The following is a 15668-nucleotide window of genomic DNA, read 5'->3' as shown; positions in this document are numbered from 1 at the left end:
AACACTCTATAAGTTTAATTTATTAATTTAATTGAGAGTACATTCACAATTTGACTGTCAACATTAATTTCACGGCTTTGTTTGTTCTATGATGTGTAACACTAATACCCTATAACGGATACATGTATTAAATGGAATTTATTTTGTAAGAAAGATATAGAATAAATAGTAAATAGTGACTAACGAGAACTGTCACTACTAATCCCATTGGATATAGTCATGACCTCCAATTCACCATTTGCTTTTCTGATGTACATTTTGGGTTTTTTTTTTTTTTTGGTAAATATTTTAGGGTAACATAATAACAATAACTTGGATGCTTCCTCAGAGGCCCTCTTTGGGTTGACTTGTTGGACGGTGTTGGTTAATTGCAATGGGCATTATGCCAGTTGGTTGGGGCAGTGGAGAGGTTTTCCGTTTTTTTTTCTTGTGCCCTTGCCAGATGATGTAGAGTACGAAAATTAAAACAACGAGGGCAATCAACAAAAACCCTCCCAGCACTCCCCCAACTATAGTACCAGTGTTATCGTCTGAACCAGTATTAGGTTCATTATTTGGTGGTGTTGTCACTGGAGAAACTCCGCCTGGTTTTGTCTGTTGAGTCAAACATCTTATTAACTTCTGTGTCCCATCAGTCAAATCAACATAGAAACATATCTGATACGTGGTTGCAGGTTTAAGTCCAGATATTGGATGATCTCGTTTTGATTTGTCTAGGGGGAAAGTTTTGTTCTCTGGATTATCTATTCCTAGCTGATTGTACTGCACCCTGAAATTTTTCAGGTATGTCATGTCCCCAGTGACGGTCCAGGAGAGGACTATTGTGTTTTCGTTATGATTTGTAATGGCTACCTTGACGTCTGGTATGGGGAGGGATGTTGATGTTGTAGTCGTGGTACTGGGGGGAACAGTTGTTGTCGAGAAAACCGGACATGTGGCTAATGTAGGCAAACTGGTGCAAAATTCAGACGTCTGCAAGGAAGAGAGCTGTCTGTTTGCTAAATCTAGTGGAGAACTACAGGGTACCTGTGTAAATCCACCGGAAATTTGTCTGAGAAACTGGTGCAAACCATAGAGATTGCAATTACAAGCAAGTAGATTTCCTGTTGCAAAAACAAACTTCAGTTTGCTAAATCCTTTAAAGACACATTCATCTATTACATTTATTTTGTTAAAACTAATATCTATGGTTTCCAGAGAATCTTTTAGTCCATACAGAGACTCCTGCCTTAACACGCTAAGATCATTACTCTGCATTTTTAGGCTCCCCAGTTGGTTATGGCTGTAGAAAACCAAAGACAGTATGTTAGACAGTTTTGTTTTAGAAATGTCAAGGTTGTTCAGATTCTTCATGGCTCCAATAGTATCCCAAGCGTGTTCTATCAGATGGTTATCCTGTATAAAAAGAGTCTTGATAGCTACTTCTGTCCCATTGAAAATGTCCAAGCTGAAATTAAGCGGATTGCTGGCACTTACATCATACTGGGCTCGTATATCAAGAGTGTCAAGAAGTGGCATGTGAGCAAGTGCACCTTTATGAATAGTATTTATATAATTTTCAGACAAGTCCAGGGAATGCATATTTCCAAGTCCTTCAAAATCATTGCTTTTTATCTGCCTTAACTTATTGCCTGGCAGCATCAGGCTGGCTAGATTTGGCATGTTTTTGAATAATCCGGAAGGAATGTCTTGAAAGTCTATTTGCATATGACCTAGGTTCAGCTGTTCTAGCTTGGGCCATGAATAATTACCCAATGGTAGGATGCTGTGTTCATTTAGTTTATTTAGATGGAGAGCCAAAAACTCCATTTTCTCTGTTATTCCATTGAAACATCCATAATCTAGTGAAGCAATCTGGTTTCCTCTCAAGTCCAGTTCAATAAGATTGCTAAGAGAGCTGAAGGATCCAGATGTTATGGTTTCCATTCCATTATGAAGCCATGAGAGATGTTCCAAAGTGCGCAGCCTATTAATTGCAGGTTGCGGAAAAGTTGGGACATTATTGTTTTCAAATTCAAAGCGTTTTATCACTTGTAATTGACCCGTAAAAGATTCAGCAGACACAAAAGTAGTCTGCATGTTTCGCAACCGCAACGTGAGCAGATTAGGAAAATAATCAAATTTTGAACTTTTTTCAATTCTGGGCATATTGAAATATTCCAGCTGAATTTCTTGGAGGTTTGTCAAGTTTTGCATTTGGCTGAAAGGGGGTGGCAATGATGTATCTCCCCGCAGCCTGATGGTTTTCAGATCTTGTTGTAATCCAGAAAAGGCCATTTGATGAATACTCTGTAATCGAATATTTTCACCAGTTATGTCAATTTCTTCCACACGAATTCCCTGAAAACCATTGGGTTGAAGCACTTGTATAGTATTACTTGGAGAATTAAGATCCAAATTCTGAAATAACTCTGCAGATGGGGTAAAAGTTGGCATGGCATTGAGATTACGACATCGGATTACTCGTTTAGTAGATGAAGACACAGTTTCACAGGTGCAGCTTGTTGTAGGACATGATTGTGACAGGGTGTATCCTACTTGCAGCAGAAGAATTGAAACCACCAAGGCACTGTTCATCCTGTGAAAATTAATCTGAGTTAAAAAATGGCAAACAATGACTTTTTAATCATTAAAAAATATGAATTATTAAATCCTGTGAAAATTAATCTGAGTTAAAAAATGGCAAACAATGACTTTAATCATTTAAAAATATGAATTATTAAATAAACTAGGGCAAAGCTCGTTGCAAAGCAACGAGTAGGTCTTCCGTCCTGTTTGACCGGAAATAGCTTTCATTTTTAACAAAAATGAGAAATCACGCCCAAAAATGCTTTGAATCCTCTAAAGCTATGTTAATTAATGCAGAAATTGACCATTTTTTGCTACTTCCGGTTTGACCGAAAGTGACGGCGACGCACGGAAAATTAATTTTTAAGCTCCCAGAGACATATGTTACCCAAAAACCTGTCAAAAAAGGCAAAAATACGCGTTTTCCGACAACTTCCGGTTTGACCCTATAGGCAATTGCTCAATCTGTGCATTGAATGGCTTTTAAGGTCAAGATCTAGTAAATGAAAGATGCCTACAGATTTACCAAACTTGAGAAATAAATTCCTTTATTGATGCTTTACAACTTTAGCTTGGTCAAATAAGGTGTTTCGGGGCATAATTTGTAGATAAACAAGATGAAAAACAGTATAATAAACTCTCATTTTCAATGAAAAATTAAGAAAACCAGTCATGAATATAGGAGTTTTTCCCGACAAAGGAAATGTATCCAGATTGCCTACAGTCTCTCAGAAAACGGTAATTAGTACATGGCCTCTTCTTTAAAACAATACCAAATTTAATATAGTATCCAGTTTACTTTTCTTATGATTTCAACTTGAATGTCATTAAAATACCATATTTTCTACATAATTTTGCTAAAGCTGTAAAGTACGGGAAAAAGAAATTGAAATTGATTATGACGTCATAATGGATCTAGCACCAAAAAGTAGTCTCAAGTTATTTACTAGATCTTGACCTTAAGCGCCCTCGGGTGACAACCCTACTCAGACCTGATAATTGGTGATGTCTCCCTTCTAAACAGTCCATAATAGTTTTATTATCCTGAAGAATAAATAATTATCAATTACATAGAGTAGAAAATAGTAATCAAACCTCTTGTTTTCTTCTACTCTACTCCGATTCCATACTTTTAAAATATGTCAACAGACAACTTTGACGTCATCGTTAGAATTTATTGTTTACCGATCCCGCATATCTATTAATTCTACTTATAAATAAGAGTTATCTCGCTTAAATCACTTTAGTTTTATTCAAAGGGCGACAACACTGTTGTAACCCTGCATGCTCGCTTACGCTATTTCATTGTCATCTGAAGGGAGATAACAGTTGTCACCCTGCGCGTGAGGGAGACATCACGAGTTGTCTCCCTGCACGTGACCTGCTCTAAACCAATCAGATTGACTGTATAATTCTGAAGGATAATAATTTGTAGACAGAAATATTTGACATAAACTGACAGAGCATAAAAAGAACACGTCTACTTCTAATAAGGACACATATATAGGTGATAAAAAAGGTTTTGGAACGAAATCTGATCATTTTCTTCTTCAATGACAGAAGGTCATCTCTTTGTATACTTATTTAAATCTGCCCTAAAAAGTATTTAATTGAAAGGTATTCTACTGGATGTTTTTCAGTTGGGAGCGATCTTCAGGTAGAATGTTGAGGTTTCTTTATGTCAGTGAAGGAGTCGGTCAGAAAATTTAATGGCCAAGAAAATCTGGTCAAGTGCAGGCCGATGTTTAAACATAATGCTGAATGAGAGGTAAAAGATAGACGACGCCCATATCCTCAGTCTGACTCATATTACCTCGACCTTCACTTATGAAGATAATTTTTTTTTAGAACAGAAGGTTCATTAGACATAGCTGGTAGCTTGATTTGATTTTATAACCTTTGTATTGATTTTAGCAAGGTAAACATATACGTTGACTCATTGGATTTTCCAGTAAATGGGACTTTATCAATATGCGTAGTAGCCATATTTACAACCTCCCCTCATGCTGGTGTCCCAAATACTATATAGATAAGAATATCGGATCGGGAAGATGATTTGTGTATTACGGTATTGGCTTAATGATTTACGGGATTTTATTTTGACTCTGGCTGGGCACCAGATGACCATATTAACAACTTGTAAAATAACATGTGTATCATCAAATCTTAATGTCATGACATGGTCAGTTAGCACCTTTTATGTATGGACTACCCAACCCTGGGTAATTTGTCACTCAATAAATTCCATGTCCCTCAGGTAGCCTGACGCTTGGTCTGGACAGAGGAGCCCTATACACTTGCTGATCCGATTTTTTTTTTGTATTGGCCCTAGGGGCAACATTTAAAATATGATGCATATCTTCGGACAGATGTCATTAGGGGATAAATCATGTAAATTTTAGTGTGACCTCTGTCCTAGCGTGACTTCATAGCTGTATAGCTACAATGGTATTCCTCAGTGTTAAGAGAATACTTGAAGAAAGCTGTATGTGATTTAACAACTGGTTTCTCCAATGACATCATTAGATTATTTAAGACTAAAAGATACAACCCCCAAATTACCATCAGAAGTCAAATGGAGAAAAAAAAACTGTCATAGAATAATTTCTGAATGTTTTAATAGGTATATGTCCATTTTCTCAAGAAGCTGATATCTTCAATAATCACATATTACAAAAGTAAAGAATTTTAAAATTTTATACATTTTAATCAACAAAATTTGTAGATAAAAATATAGAATTACAAAATGCATAATTTTATGGACTGACTTTATAATTTGGAATGCATAAGAAAAGTTTTCTATCACAATGGGAAAAAGGGGGAGGGGGGGGGGGGAGTTAAAAGAGATCAATACAGCACATTATGGTCATTCAGGTACATGCATACATCTTTATCTATAACAGATATAGTTTTATTATTCATATTGATTTGTAACATCTCTCTTTCTAATAATATAAACAGTCAAACTGATGAAGAGTAAACCTGTCTAATATGACTACTTGGGTTTAGCAGAATTCCTTTTAACCATTTATATATAAAGTAAAAAAAAATGTTTTAAAAAAACATTTTAGAGATTTGATCTTTTTAAAGCTGTAAAACAGTATCTTCAAGGATATTTTAATGCATGTAGCCAGTAATGGAATGTGCAGGACATAAGGTTGTAGCTTTAACAGTTTCGAAAGTTTTACTTACAAAGTCTTTCAGTCACAGTTAGCAAATGTTTCTAGTATGCTAAAAATCCTCTGGCGATCCACTAGCATAAATACACTATAATCACAAAATCCATGTAAAATTCTTCATACATTTACATCAAGCAATTCATCCATACATCACACATACCATACAAATATACACATAGAGCACCATGGACCATGGACAGATCTTGTTTACATAACTATATATCTAATACATGACATATAAAAAATAAAATAAACATCTTCAAAAATCTGATTCATTTTTTTTTTCTCATTAATGAATAAGCCACTACCAGTAGTGTTAATCAGTCCTTGAAGGTGCAAACCATGCAGTATATTATCTTTGCCATGTATGTATATTCTATAATTTGGGTAGCTAAATTTAATGATATGTTTTACTCCAATGCAAGGATCTCTGGCATGGAATATTTGCATGTACAAAGAAAACTAACTCCATTTTGTGCATAAAAGGACATGTAACAACTATAGCTAAACAATATTTCATTTCTATATTCCATGTACAATACATGTATATATAATATAGAATATGCAGTGCATAATTATACATGAAGGAAGTACATGTATATAATATCCATTACATAGTTGACTACTAACTAAAACAGTAACATATAGCACTTATTAAACTTAATAATGGTATTGAATAACAATATATTTATGACAAAAAGCTCATGTAAAATAATTTTAAAAATCCATGTGGTCATGACAAGGGGTCCAGCCTAATTTACTTTGCAAAGTCTAATTATACTTTGCAACCGAAAAAATGGCGGATTCGAAGCGGAGAAGCAAATGAGGTCAGTATTTTTTGTGTAATTTTAGGAACTATAATTATCAATTTTGATAAATGAATTACATTTCGGTGCGCCTATCTATCCTTTCCAACGGGAAAACTAAGCTAAAGCGATTTACTTTAAGATGAAAAAATTATTGAAGAAAAACAATAGGCATGTGCCTTTTGTTTGTCGCATTCATAACCAATCATCGGCTAATTGTAGAATACTATACAGTCCAAAGCTGTGAAAATTACATATATTTGTAAATTTTTCAGTAAAATATTAGAAAAACACAATTTCCATTCACAAAAAGTCAGCTTTAGAAATTTAATCCACAATTTACGACTTTAGGATTAAAATTACTTTGCAAAGTTGATATTAGGACATGTTTACTTTGCAGCTCTGTGATTTAGAACATTAGTATATTGAAAATTCAAAATGCCTCTTCGTCCAAAGTACTGGCCGTGACATAGCATGACATAGTGTTTGCAAATAAATTGTTTGCTTTCCACGATGAAAATGACATGTCAACCAGCATAATTTAAATGGTGTGTACACTGTAAATCCTATCATTTTATAGTGAGGGGGGGGGGTGTATTTTTTGTTTGCTTCTCCTTTGCTGTGATGTACTTTTTGAATTTTTTTTTTCTAGAGATTGGCTTTGAAACGCTCGAAAAAAAAGGGGGGGTTCTGGACAAGGCTAGGGCATATGCAAGTTTCATAGAACATTTAGACTGTTCGCAGTCGGGTGGATTGCGGTCCACGGATCTCACATTCCATCACCATTGAGAGTGGGTGTATTGGAAAAGAAACTGTACAGGGTGTATAGAAAATCAGCAATTTTTTCTTGCGCTGTAACTCATTAACTAGTGAAATTCAATTTTTATAGGTATAATAATTTATTTTTACGACGAAAATTGTTATAAATTGTAGTGGTATACATTGTAAGATGTCAGATGATAATTTTATAACAGTAACTGTAATTTTCTTTCATCGTACCAAATTATTTCATGTATTAAATTTTACTTGTCAATATATACTGTGAACTGGAATAAACGTTTTGATAGTTGAATCTGTATAATTTGCATGTACAGTGTATTAGAATCTGGACATATATTTGTTTTAGAAATAAAATCTTTGAAATTTGCTATACCGTAATACGTTCTATAGAATGGGTCTTAGATATTTCATTTATACACATTATACAATGACATAGATAAACTGCAAAAACCTTTAAAACGAAATTAAAAATGTTTCATGTGTATGAAGAAAGAATTTAAACATTTGGTGACTGAAAAAAGATAACTTTGTATAAACTTTCTCAAAATGGTTAGAATTCTTTCTCTCTCTCCCCCCCCCCCCCAAACTTTTTCAAAAGTAATAAGAATGATATTCAGAAGTCAATCCCATGGCAACGTTAAAAAATTGGGGAGAGAGAGATTCCAACATTGTTAATCTACAACAGAAAAATAACATATGGGCTTAGAAACACCCCCCCACACACACACGTACTACATGTACGAGCCCGAAAGCATAATTCCAAAAGAGAGCAAGATTTTTTTTTTGGGGGGGGGAGGGGGGTGTTACAAGTTCCTGGCAGCACTGTTGTCTTTAGATTTCACATTAGAAGGAATTTACACAAATTACTTTTCCTTGGTTCTAAAAGACTTCCCATAATGATTACAAGTATACTGTCCTACTGCGTCACTTGGTATTGTGGAAGAAAATATTTGCTGGTAATTAATAATCTTACTGCATTTGTAGATAAATCTGAACGGTTATTAAAACAGTTTTAAAAGAAGCAATACCTCGAAACTTATGCACAGATTAAATGAAAACATGTCAAATGTAATTTTCGTTTTTGTAATCCTTGAGATGGTGAATTTCTGTATTGTTTATATAGCAAAGTGATTTGCACAGGACAACAAGTCCTATACCGCGGTTTGCAAATGAAATATTTCCTATACTCCCTTTATTTTTGGAATTAAGACAATTTTTTTTCATTTTGTCACAGAAAGTCATGTTTGAATAAGGAGTCTTGGTGTAATACATGATATGAATTTCTCTTATTGACCATTCAACAGGTACTCTGGTAAAAGACAGTATTTATACTTGTATGATGACACACGTATCGAATCTGATAATGCAAGGCGTGTCATTTTAGTTCAATAGATTTTTTTGTTATGTAATTCGTGCATATCCAAAAGCATCCCCTAAAGAGACAAATAAATGCTTCACTGAAACGACATATTTTGATACCGAATTAAATGCTCTAATCATTAAATAATTCGTGATGTTTACTGACCTTCTTTCAAGTCTCCGCTTCGACTCCGCCATTTTTTCGGTTGCAAAGTAAAATACGACTTTGCAATGTAAATTAGGCTGGACCCCTTGCATGACAATATTTGGTTTTTTGATGCTCCTCTTGCAAAGATGAGAAGTTCATGTCAATATAGGGTCAAGTTTTATAGTTTTGTTTTATTATGCTATCATTCAATAGGAAAAGATTAAACTTAAAGCAACAGTTCGGTTTAAAAACAAGAATAAAAAAACCCCTTGTTATAAGTAATTTTTAAATGACTTCAATATACACTTTGAAATGACTCTGAAAAGGGGTTATTTGATATGTATAATGCCTATGGAATAAAAATCTGTCTAAATAGGAGAATTAAAAATACAAAGATAATGTTAAAAACATAGATTCTAGCTCAGTCTTAACAATATGAAAGACACACAGAATATAATGTATTGAGTGTTGCTTTCTGATTATTGGAGTAATGTTAATGGCATACAGCCACTTCTGTCATTTATTTCTGTTTACTATGGAAGATATTTGACAAGGAGTAATGCCTTTTAATCAGTAGATATCACTTTGAATCAGCACATTAAATGTAAAGTATCCAACTGAAATCACACTAATGACAATTCTTAATGATTAAAAGCTTGTAGAATTAGTTCCCTTGTTACCATGGACACTTTAATTGTGCACTGTCTGGTCCACTGGTAAATCAGGGTCTCTTTGATGCTTTTCTTTATGACACAGATACGCATATCACTTTATTTTCACATCACACCACTGTTCCTGTATTATTAGGGTCAATTTCATTATACACTGAGTGAGTCTCTGTTGGACTTGAGGAAAATCCATGATTTAGGAACCCCCCTCCAGAAATAGTGGATATTGGTTGACTGTTAGGGGTCTGTGGTAATGGCCGTGTTTCCACAGCATTTGAGTAGTGGTCCCTCTCTGCCATTCTGTTGACCTCGTTGATGTAGTGAGTCTTCGGATGTGGAGACATTCCCGGCATTTGAGTGTAACGAGGTTTATCCTGGAATGTTCCATTGGGCTTCTGTTCAGGAGGCAGCTTTACATGCTGTTGTTTATAGGGCTCTGTTCTTTCTGCACTTGCCCCACCCCCTGTGGCCCCTTTGGTTGGGTAGGGGTCACTGCTTACAGCGTTCAGGTCAACATTTTGGTAACTTCCAGCAGAGAAACGAGAACTGTCACTACTAATTCCATTGGATATAGTCATGACCTCCAATTCACCATTTGCTTTTCGGATGTACACTTTGGGTTGACTTGTTGGACGGTGTTGGTTGATGGCAATGGGCGTTATGCCAGTTGGTGGGGGCAGTGGAGGGGGTTTCTCTTTTTCTTTCTTCTGCCTTTGCCAGATGACGTAGAGTACGAAGATTAAAACAACGAGGGCAATGAACAAAAACCCTCCCAGCACTCCCCCAACTATAGTACCAGTGTTATCGTCTGAACCAGTGTTAGGTTCATTATATGGTGGTGTTGTCACTGGAAAAACTCCGCCTGGTTTTGTCTGTTGTGTAAAACATCCTATTAACTTCTGTGTCAGATCAGTCAGATCAACATAGAAACATATCTGATATCTGGATGCAGGTTTAAGTCCAGATATTGGATGATCTCGTTTTGATTTGTCTAGGGGGAAAGTTTTGATCTCTGGATTATCCACTCCTAGCTGATTGTACTGCACCCGGAAATTTTTCAGGTATGTCATGTTCCCAGTGACGGTCCAGGAGAGGACTATTGTGTTTTCGATAACATTTGTAATGACTACCTTGACGTCTGGTACGGGGAGGGATGTGGTTGTTATAGTCGTGGTGCTGGGGGGAACTGTTGTCGTCGTGAACTCTGGACATGCAGCTAACGTAGGCAAACTGGTGCAAAATTCAGACGTCGCCAAGGACGAGAGCTCTCTGTTTGCTAAATCTAGTGGAGAACTACATGGTACTTGTGTAAATCCACCGGAAATTTGTCTGAGAAACTGGTACAAACCATAGAGATTGCAATTACAAGCAAGAAGATTTCCTGTTGCAAAAACAAACTTCAGTTTGCTAAATCCTTTGAAGACACATTCATCAATTACATTTATTTTATTGGAACCAATATTAATGGTTTCCAGAGAGTCTTTTAGTCCATACAGAGACTCTTGCCTTAGCACCTCAATATTGTTACTCTGCATTTGAAGGCTCCCCAGTTGCTTATGACTGTAGAAAACTAAAGACGGTATGTTAGACAGTTTTGTTTTAGAAATGTCAAGGTTTATCAGATTCTTCATGGCTCCAATAGCATCCCAAGCATGTTGTTCTATCAGATGGTTGTCCTGTATAAAAAGAGTCTTGATAGCTTGTTCTGTCCCATTGAAGATGTCCAAGCTGAAGTTAAGCGGATTGCTGGCACTTACATCATACTGGGCTCGTATATCAAGAGTATCAAGAAGTGGCATGTGAGCAAGTGCTCCTTTATGAATAGTATTTATATAATTTTCAGACAAGTCCAGAGAGTGCATATTTCCAAGTCCTTCAAAGTCATTACTTTTTATCTGCCTTAACTTATTGCCTGGCAGCATTAGGTTGGCTAGTTTTGGCATGTTTTTGAACAATCCAGAAGGAATGTCTTGAAACTCTGTTTGCATATGACCAAGGTTAAGCTGTTCTAGCTTGGGCCATGAATAATTACCCAATGGTAGGATGTTGCGTTCATTTAGTTTATTAATATGGAGAGCCAAAAACTCCATTTTTTCTGTTATTCCATCGAAACATCCATAATCTAGTAAAGCAATCCGGTTTCCTCTCAAGTCCAGTTCAATAAGATTGCTAAGAGATCTAAATGATCCAGATGGTATGGTTTCCATTCCATTATGAAGCCATGAGAGATGTTCCAAAGTGCGCAGCCTATTGATTGCGGGTTGTGGAAAAGTTGGAACATTGTTGTTTTCAAATTCAAAGCGTTTTATCAATTGTAACTGACCTGTGAATGATTCAGCAGACACAAAAGTTGTCTGCATGTTTCGCAACCGCAACGTGAGCAGATTAGGAAAATAATTAAATTTGGAACTTCTTTCAATTCTCGGCATATTGAAAAATTCCAGCTGAACTTCCTGGAGGTTTGTCAAGTTTTGCATTTGGTCGAAAGGGGGTGGCAATGATGTATCTCCCCGCAGCCTGATGGTTTTCAGATCTTGTTGTAATCCAGAAAAGGCCATCTGATGAATACTCTGTAATCGAATATTTGCACCAGTTATGTCAATTTCTTCCACACGAATTCCTTGAAAAGCATTGGCTTGAAGCACTTGTATATTATTACTTTCTGCATCTAGATCCAGTTTCTGAAATAACTCTGCAGATGAGGTAAAAGTTGGCATGGCATTGAGGTCACGACATCTGATTATTCGTTTAGTTGATGAGGACACAGTTTCACAAGTGCAGTCTGTTGTAGGACATGATTGTGACAGGGTGTATCCTACTTGCAGCAGAAGGATTATAACCACCAAGGCACTGTTCATCCTGTGAAAATTAAATCTGAGTTACAAAATGGCAAACAATGACTTTTTAATCATTTAAAAATATGAATTATTAAATAAATAAGAGAGAGAGATTCAGAGAGAGAGAGAGAGAGAGCATAATAAATATTTTTCTTTTATTAGTTTATCATTCATCTGAATCACAAATTTATTAATGCAAAATAATTGACACATTATTAAGTTGTTAGACGTGTATTTCCGACAGACATATATTGCACAGAAGATGTCGGACACCTATCTTACTTATATCATACCTGTACAGGCAATAGGGGTGTAGGTCATTATTCTCTTACCTCATTTCTCCTTCACACATTCCACGTATATGTAATTCAGGGACTTAAGGTACCAACAAAAATAGCACTTAAGAATTCAGGATAAGAGGGATTTATGCCATTCTTTTGTGATTGATATATCTCTAATTTGTTATACATTTAATAAGCGTCAGTCACTTAATTTACTGGTTTAATTGTGTTTGGGCCCGGGCTGATTGTAAGCTATAATCTACTATGTTTTCTTTATTAACTTTTTAATTAATCTCTTGCTGTGCTCTTTTTGAGTGTCACTTCATCTTAGAAAAATTTCTGTCACTTCTAACTTTAATGACAGTCACTCAATTAGCTGATGACTAATTAATACTGAAAGTAACAATTAGGAATTTATATCTCTACAGCTAGGGCAACACTGTATAATGTAAATTCCTGTATTTCCAACATGTTTAATATTACTCTGATAAAAAAACATACCTTTATTCTTGTACTAGTGAAATTACATGTATGACGTACAAGGCAATAGAACAACTGTAATGACTAGTTTCATCATTTTTTGTTTTGTTTGAGGTGCTTGAGACAGCACATTTGTTGACTATTAAATTGGGATTAAGGATTGTTTGGGTGCAAAAGGACTGAGAGAATTTTATATCAATAAACTGAACTCAAGAATGTTTAGACAGTACAAGCTTGCACTTGTTTCCTTCAGTGACAGTACTTTTAATGAATGGGACTTATCCACACCCAGATTACCTCAATATACATTCACCTATATAACTAATTCTAAATATATGCAGACATTTAAAGAATGTTCGAGGATATGAAGATCTTAGGTATTTGAAATTGCAAGACTGTATTCAATTAAGAATTGACAATCACAGATCATATGTTTGAAGACAATTCAACTTAACTACAAAAGTTATTTCTTAGCATATATACTTTCGTAACAAGTATGATTTTAGTATTTAGCTGAAGAATTCAAGAAAGTTCAAGACAGCTAGACTACAACATGTTTTAGACACAGGTACATTCTTTGTTTTTAATATTGTAAGGAAAAGTTGACAAGAAGCAGACTCTATGTATTACTAGTAAACTTTTGATGCCACACATTCAAATTGATTTAGGAACCCAAATGAAATTTAATGGCAGAGTTGTAAAATTGTGTCAGTATATTCATCTGCTTTCACATTGTAATGATGGTCATCTTCCAGTGTATATTGTTGCCTAATTGATATTTTGGCCTAATTGTTGTTTACACATGTATACCATGACCTGAAGGTTATTTATAACAGACTTACCTGGGCTGTATTGTCGTCCTCAAGGTGTATTGTCGAGAAATTCCGTCTACACTTTCTGCACAAATTTTAACATCCAACTTTCAGAATTTCACTGACTTTTCCTTTGTTTCTCAATTTTGTGAATCATTTTGACTCCCAAAAAAGGGATTGTATTTTTTTTTCAAGAAAATTTGAAATTGTGTGAATGAAAAACACACCTGTGTAAGAAATAAACCAAAATAAACGTCTGACTCAGAAATACCTGCCTACGTAATAAACATGGCTGACTGCGGTCATACCTGAGTGACCGCGATCAATATATATACCTGCATGATATCAGTATAAGAATTTAACAAATACAGGTGAACTCTTACCTGGCTCCACAGAGGTAAATAAGAATTTGTCGAGCCACCAGGGGCCGATGAAGTGGTCATTACAGGAAAATCTGGTGGAACTTTGGACAATTATCCATAAAACTGTCATAGTCCGCAATACATTTTAGTATTTCGAAGAAATATTTTTAACAATGAACTTGGTTTGATGATGCAAAATTGAGATAATGCCTCATGAGAAATCAACTTCCTGTAAAACATATATCTGATGGTAATGATAAGGCTTCTCTTTATTATTGTTTATAGCTCTTTATTAATTTCTGCTGAACATCCTTGATTGGTTTACTTGATACTTTCCGCTTTTCATAAAACTTCATTTACTGTGAATCATCTTCCCCGACACTTCATTTTGTCACAATGCAAGTTAAGGTGACACAATATAAATGTGGTGATGTGTTGGGATGATAGACGAGTGGCTTTTGGCACGATTCAGATACTTTACTTACAAAGGATCTATTTCCTGAATTGCTATACCTAGCTGGGGTGTACACAGAAGACATTTTGATATAAGAACATAGAAAAGTTGTTTATTTCTTATCCTTGATACAAGCTAGACCTTTTGCATTTTAACACCCTTGAACAAGGTCATATTGCTTTTTTAATTGGAAGGGGGGGGGGGCATATTTTGTGCCGTCATGTCTTAAAAACCTATTTTTGCATTTAACTTGGCATATGATCCTTATTCTTTGTCACACGTACTACATGTAGTGACTGACTTGGATGTTTTAGTAATACTGGTTTATGCAAGAAAGTAAAATTATGGAAATTCCAATGAGTTCACAAAACAATCTTTAAGTTTACTCTTTGATTATATACAGTCAAATCTTATTATCTCAGACTTGATTGGACCAAGGAAGAACTTCAAGATATGCAAAGATTTGAGATATTGAGGATAAATACATACAGAATAAGTGGATGGGACTTAATTTCACCCACTACAACATATCAACAGTATTCAAGATATCAGTGTTTGAGATACCCATGTTAAACTGTATTCATACTAGTTACAGTCAAACTTCGTTATCTCTAACTTGATGGGGATGAGAAAAAACTTTGAGATATCAAAGGATTCAAGAAATGGAATGTAAAAAACTTAAAGAATATTTGGTTGGGACTTCCACATTACTTTGACATATCCATGGTATCTGAGATATCAGAGTTCAAGATACCCAAGTTCAACTGTATTTTAGATTCAATTAAGCTTCACATAGAAAATAAAACAAAAGACAACTGATTTAAGATAAATTAAGGAATATGAAACTGTCTCTACTTAGACTGTAGAGAATTATAGCAGTACAGGTATAATCTCAGTGTTTACTCTTAAGCCTAGAGGAGCCTCCTTCAACAAA

General features: G+C 35.2%; 2 protein-coding genes across 5 annotated transcripts in view; one reads left to right on the top strand and one right to left on the bottom strand.

Annotated features, from left to right (window-relative positions):
• LOC134282935 (autophagy-related protein 2 homolog B-like) overlaps window positions 1-15668 on the top strand; it is a gene marked incomplete at its 3' end in the record, with an annotated part of 53521 nt that overhangs the window by 16990 nt on the left and 20863 nt on the right. The window lies entirely within an intron of this gene.
• LOC134282980 (leucine-rich repeat-containing protein 15-like) lies at window positions 323-14531 on the bottom strand. Of its 4 annotated transcripts, none has more exons than XM_062765418.1 (2): window positions 14302-14531; window positions 323-2578 (listed from the first exon to the last, which is right to left on the bottom strand). In XM_062765418.1, the coding sequence occupies exon 2, from the start codon at window positions 2575-2577 to the stop codon at window positions 325-327; it is 2253 nt and encodes a 750-aa protein (XP_062621402.1). In that variant the 5' UTR covers window position 2578; window positions 14302-14531; the 3' UTR covers window positions 323-324. The 4 variants fall into 4 exon arrangements, with proteins under 4 accessions (XP_062621402.1, XP_062621408.1, XP_062621393.1 ...); XM_062765424.1 differs by lacking the exon at window positions 14302-14531 and adding an exon at window positions 13949-14193; XM_062765409.1 differs by lacking the exon at window positions 323-2578 and adding an exon at window positions 9237-12367 and having other exon boundaries at window positions 14302-14523.

This window comes from Saccostrea cucullata, unplaced genomic scaffold (assembly GCF_032062105.1).
Source record: "Saccostrea cucullata isolate Sc308-1 unplaced genomic scaffold, CSIRO_AGI_Scuc_v1 ctg647, whole genome shotgun sequence".
In the NCBI taxonomy this organism is placed as follows: Eukaryota; Metazoa; Mollusca; class Bivalvia; order Ostreida; family Ostreidae; genus Saccostrea; species Saccostrea cuccullata.
Note: the sequence above shows the minus strand (reverse complement) of the source record. Positions and strands in the feature narration are given on the sequence as shown.

What these genes read in the sequence shown, in the direction of transcription:
- LOC134282980 (XM_062765409.1), bottom strand. Translation starts at nt 12,366, where the DNA reads ATGAACAGTGCCTTGGTGGTTATAATCCTTCTGCTGCAAGTAGGATAC.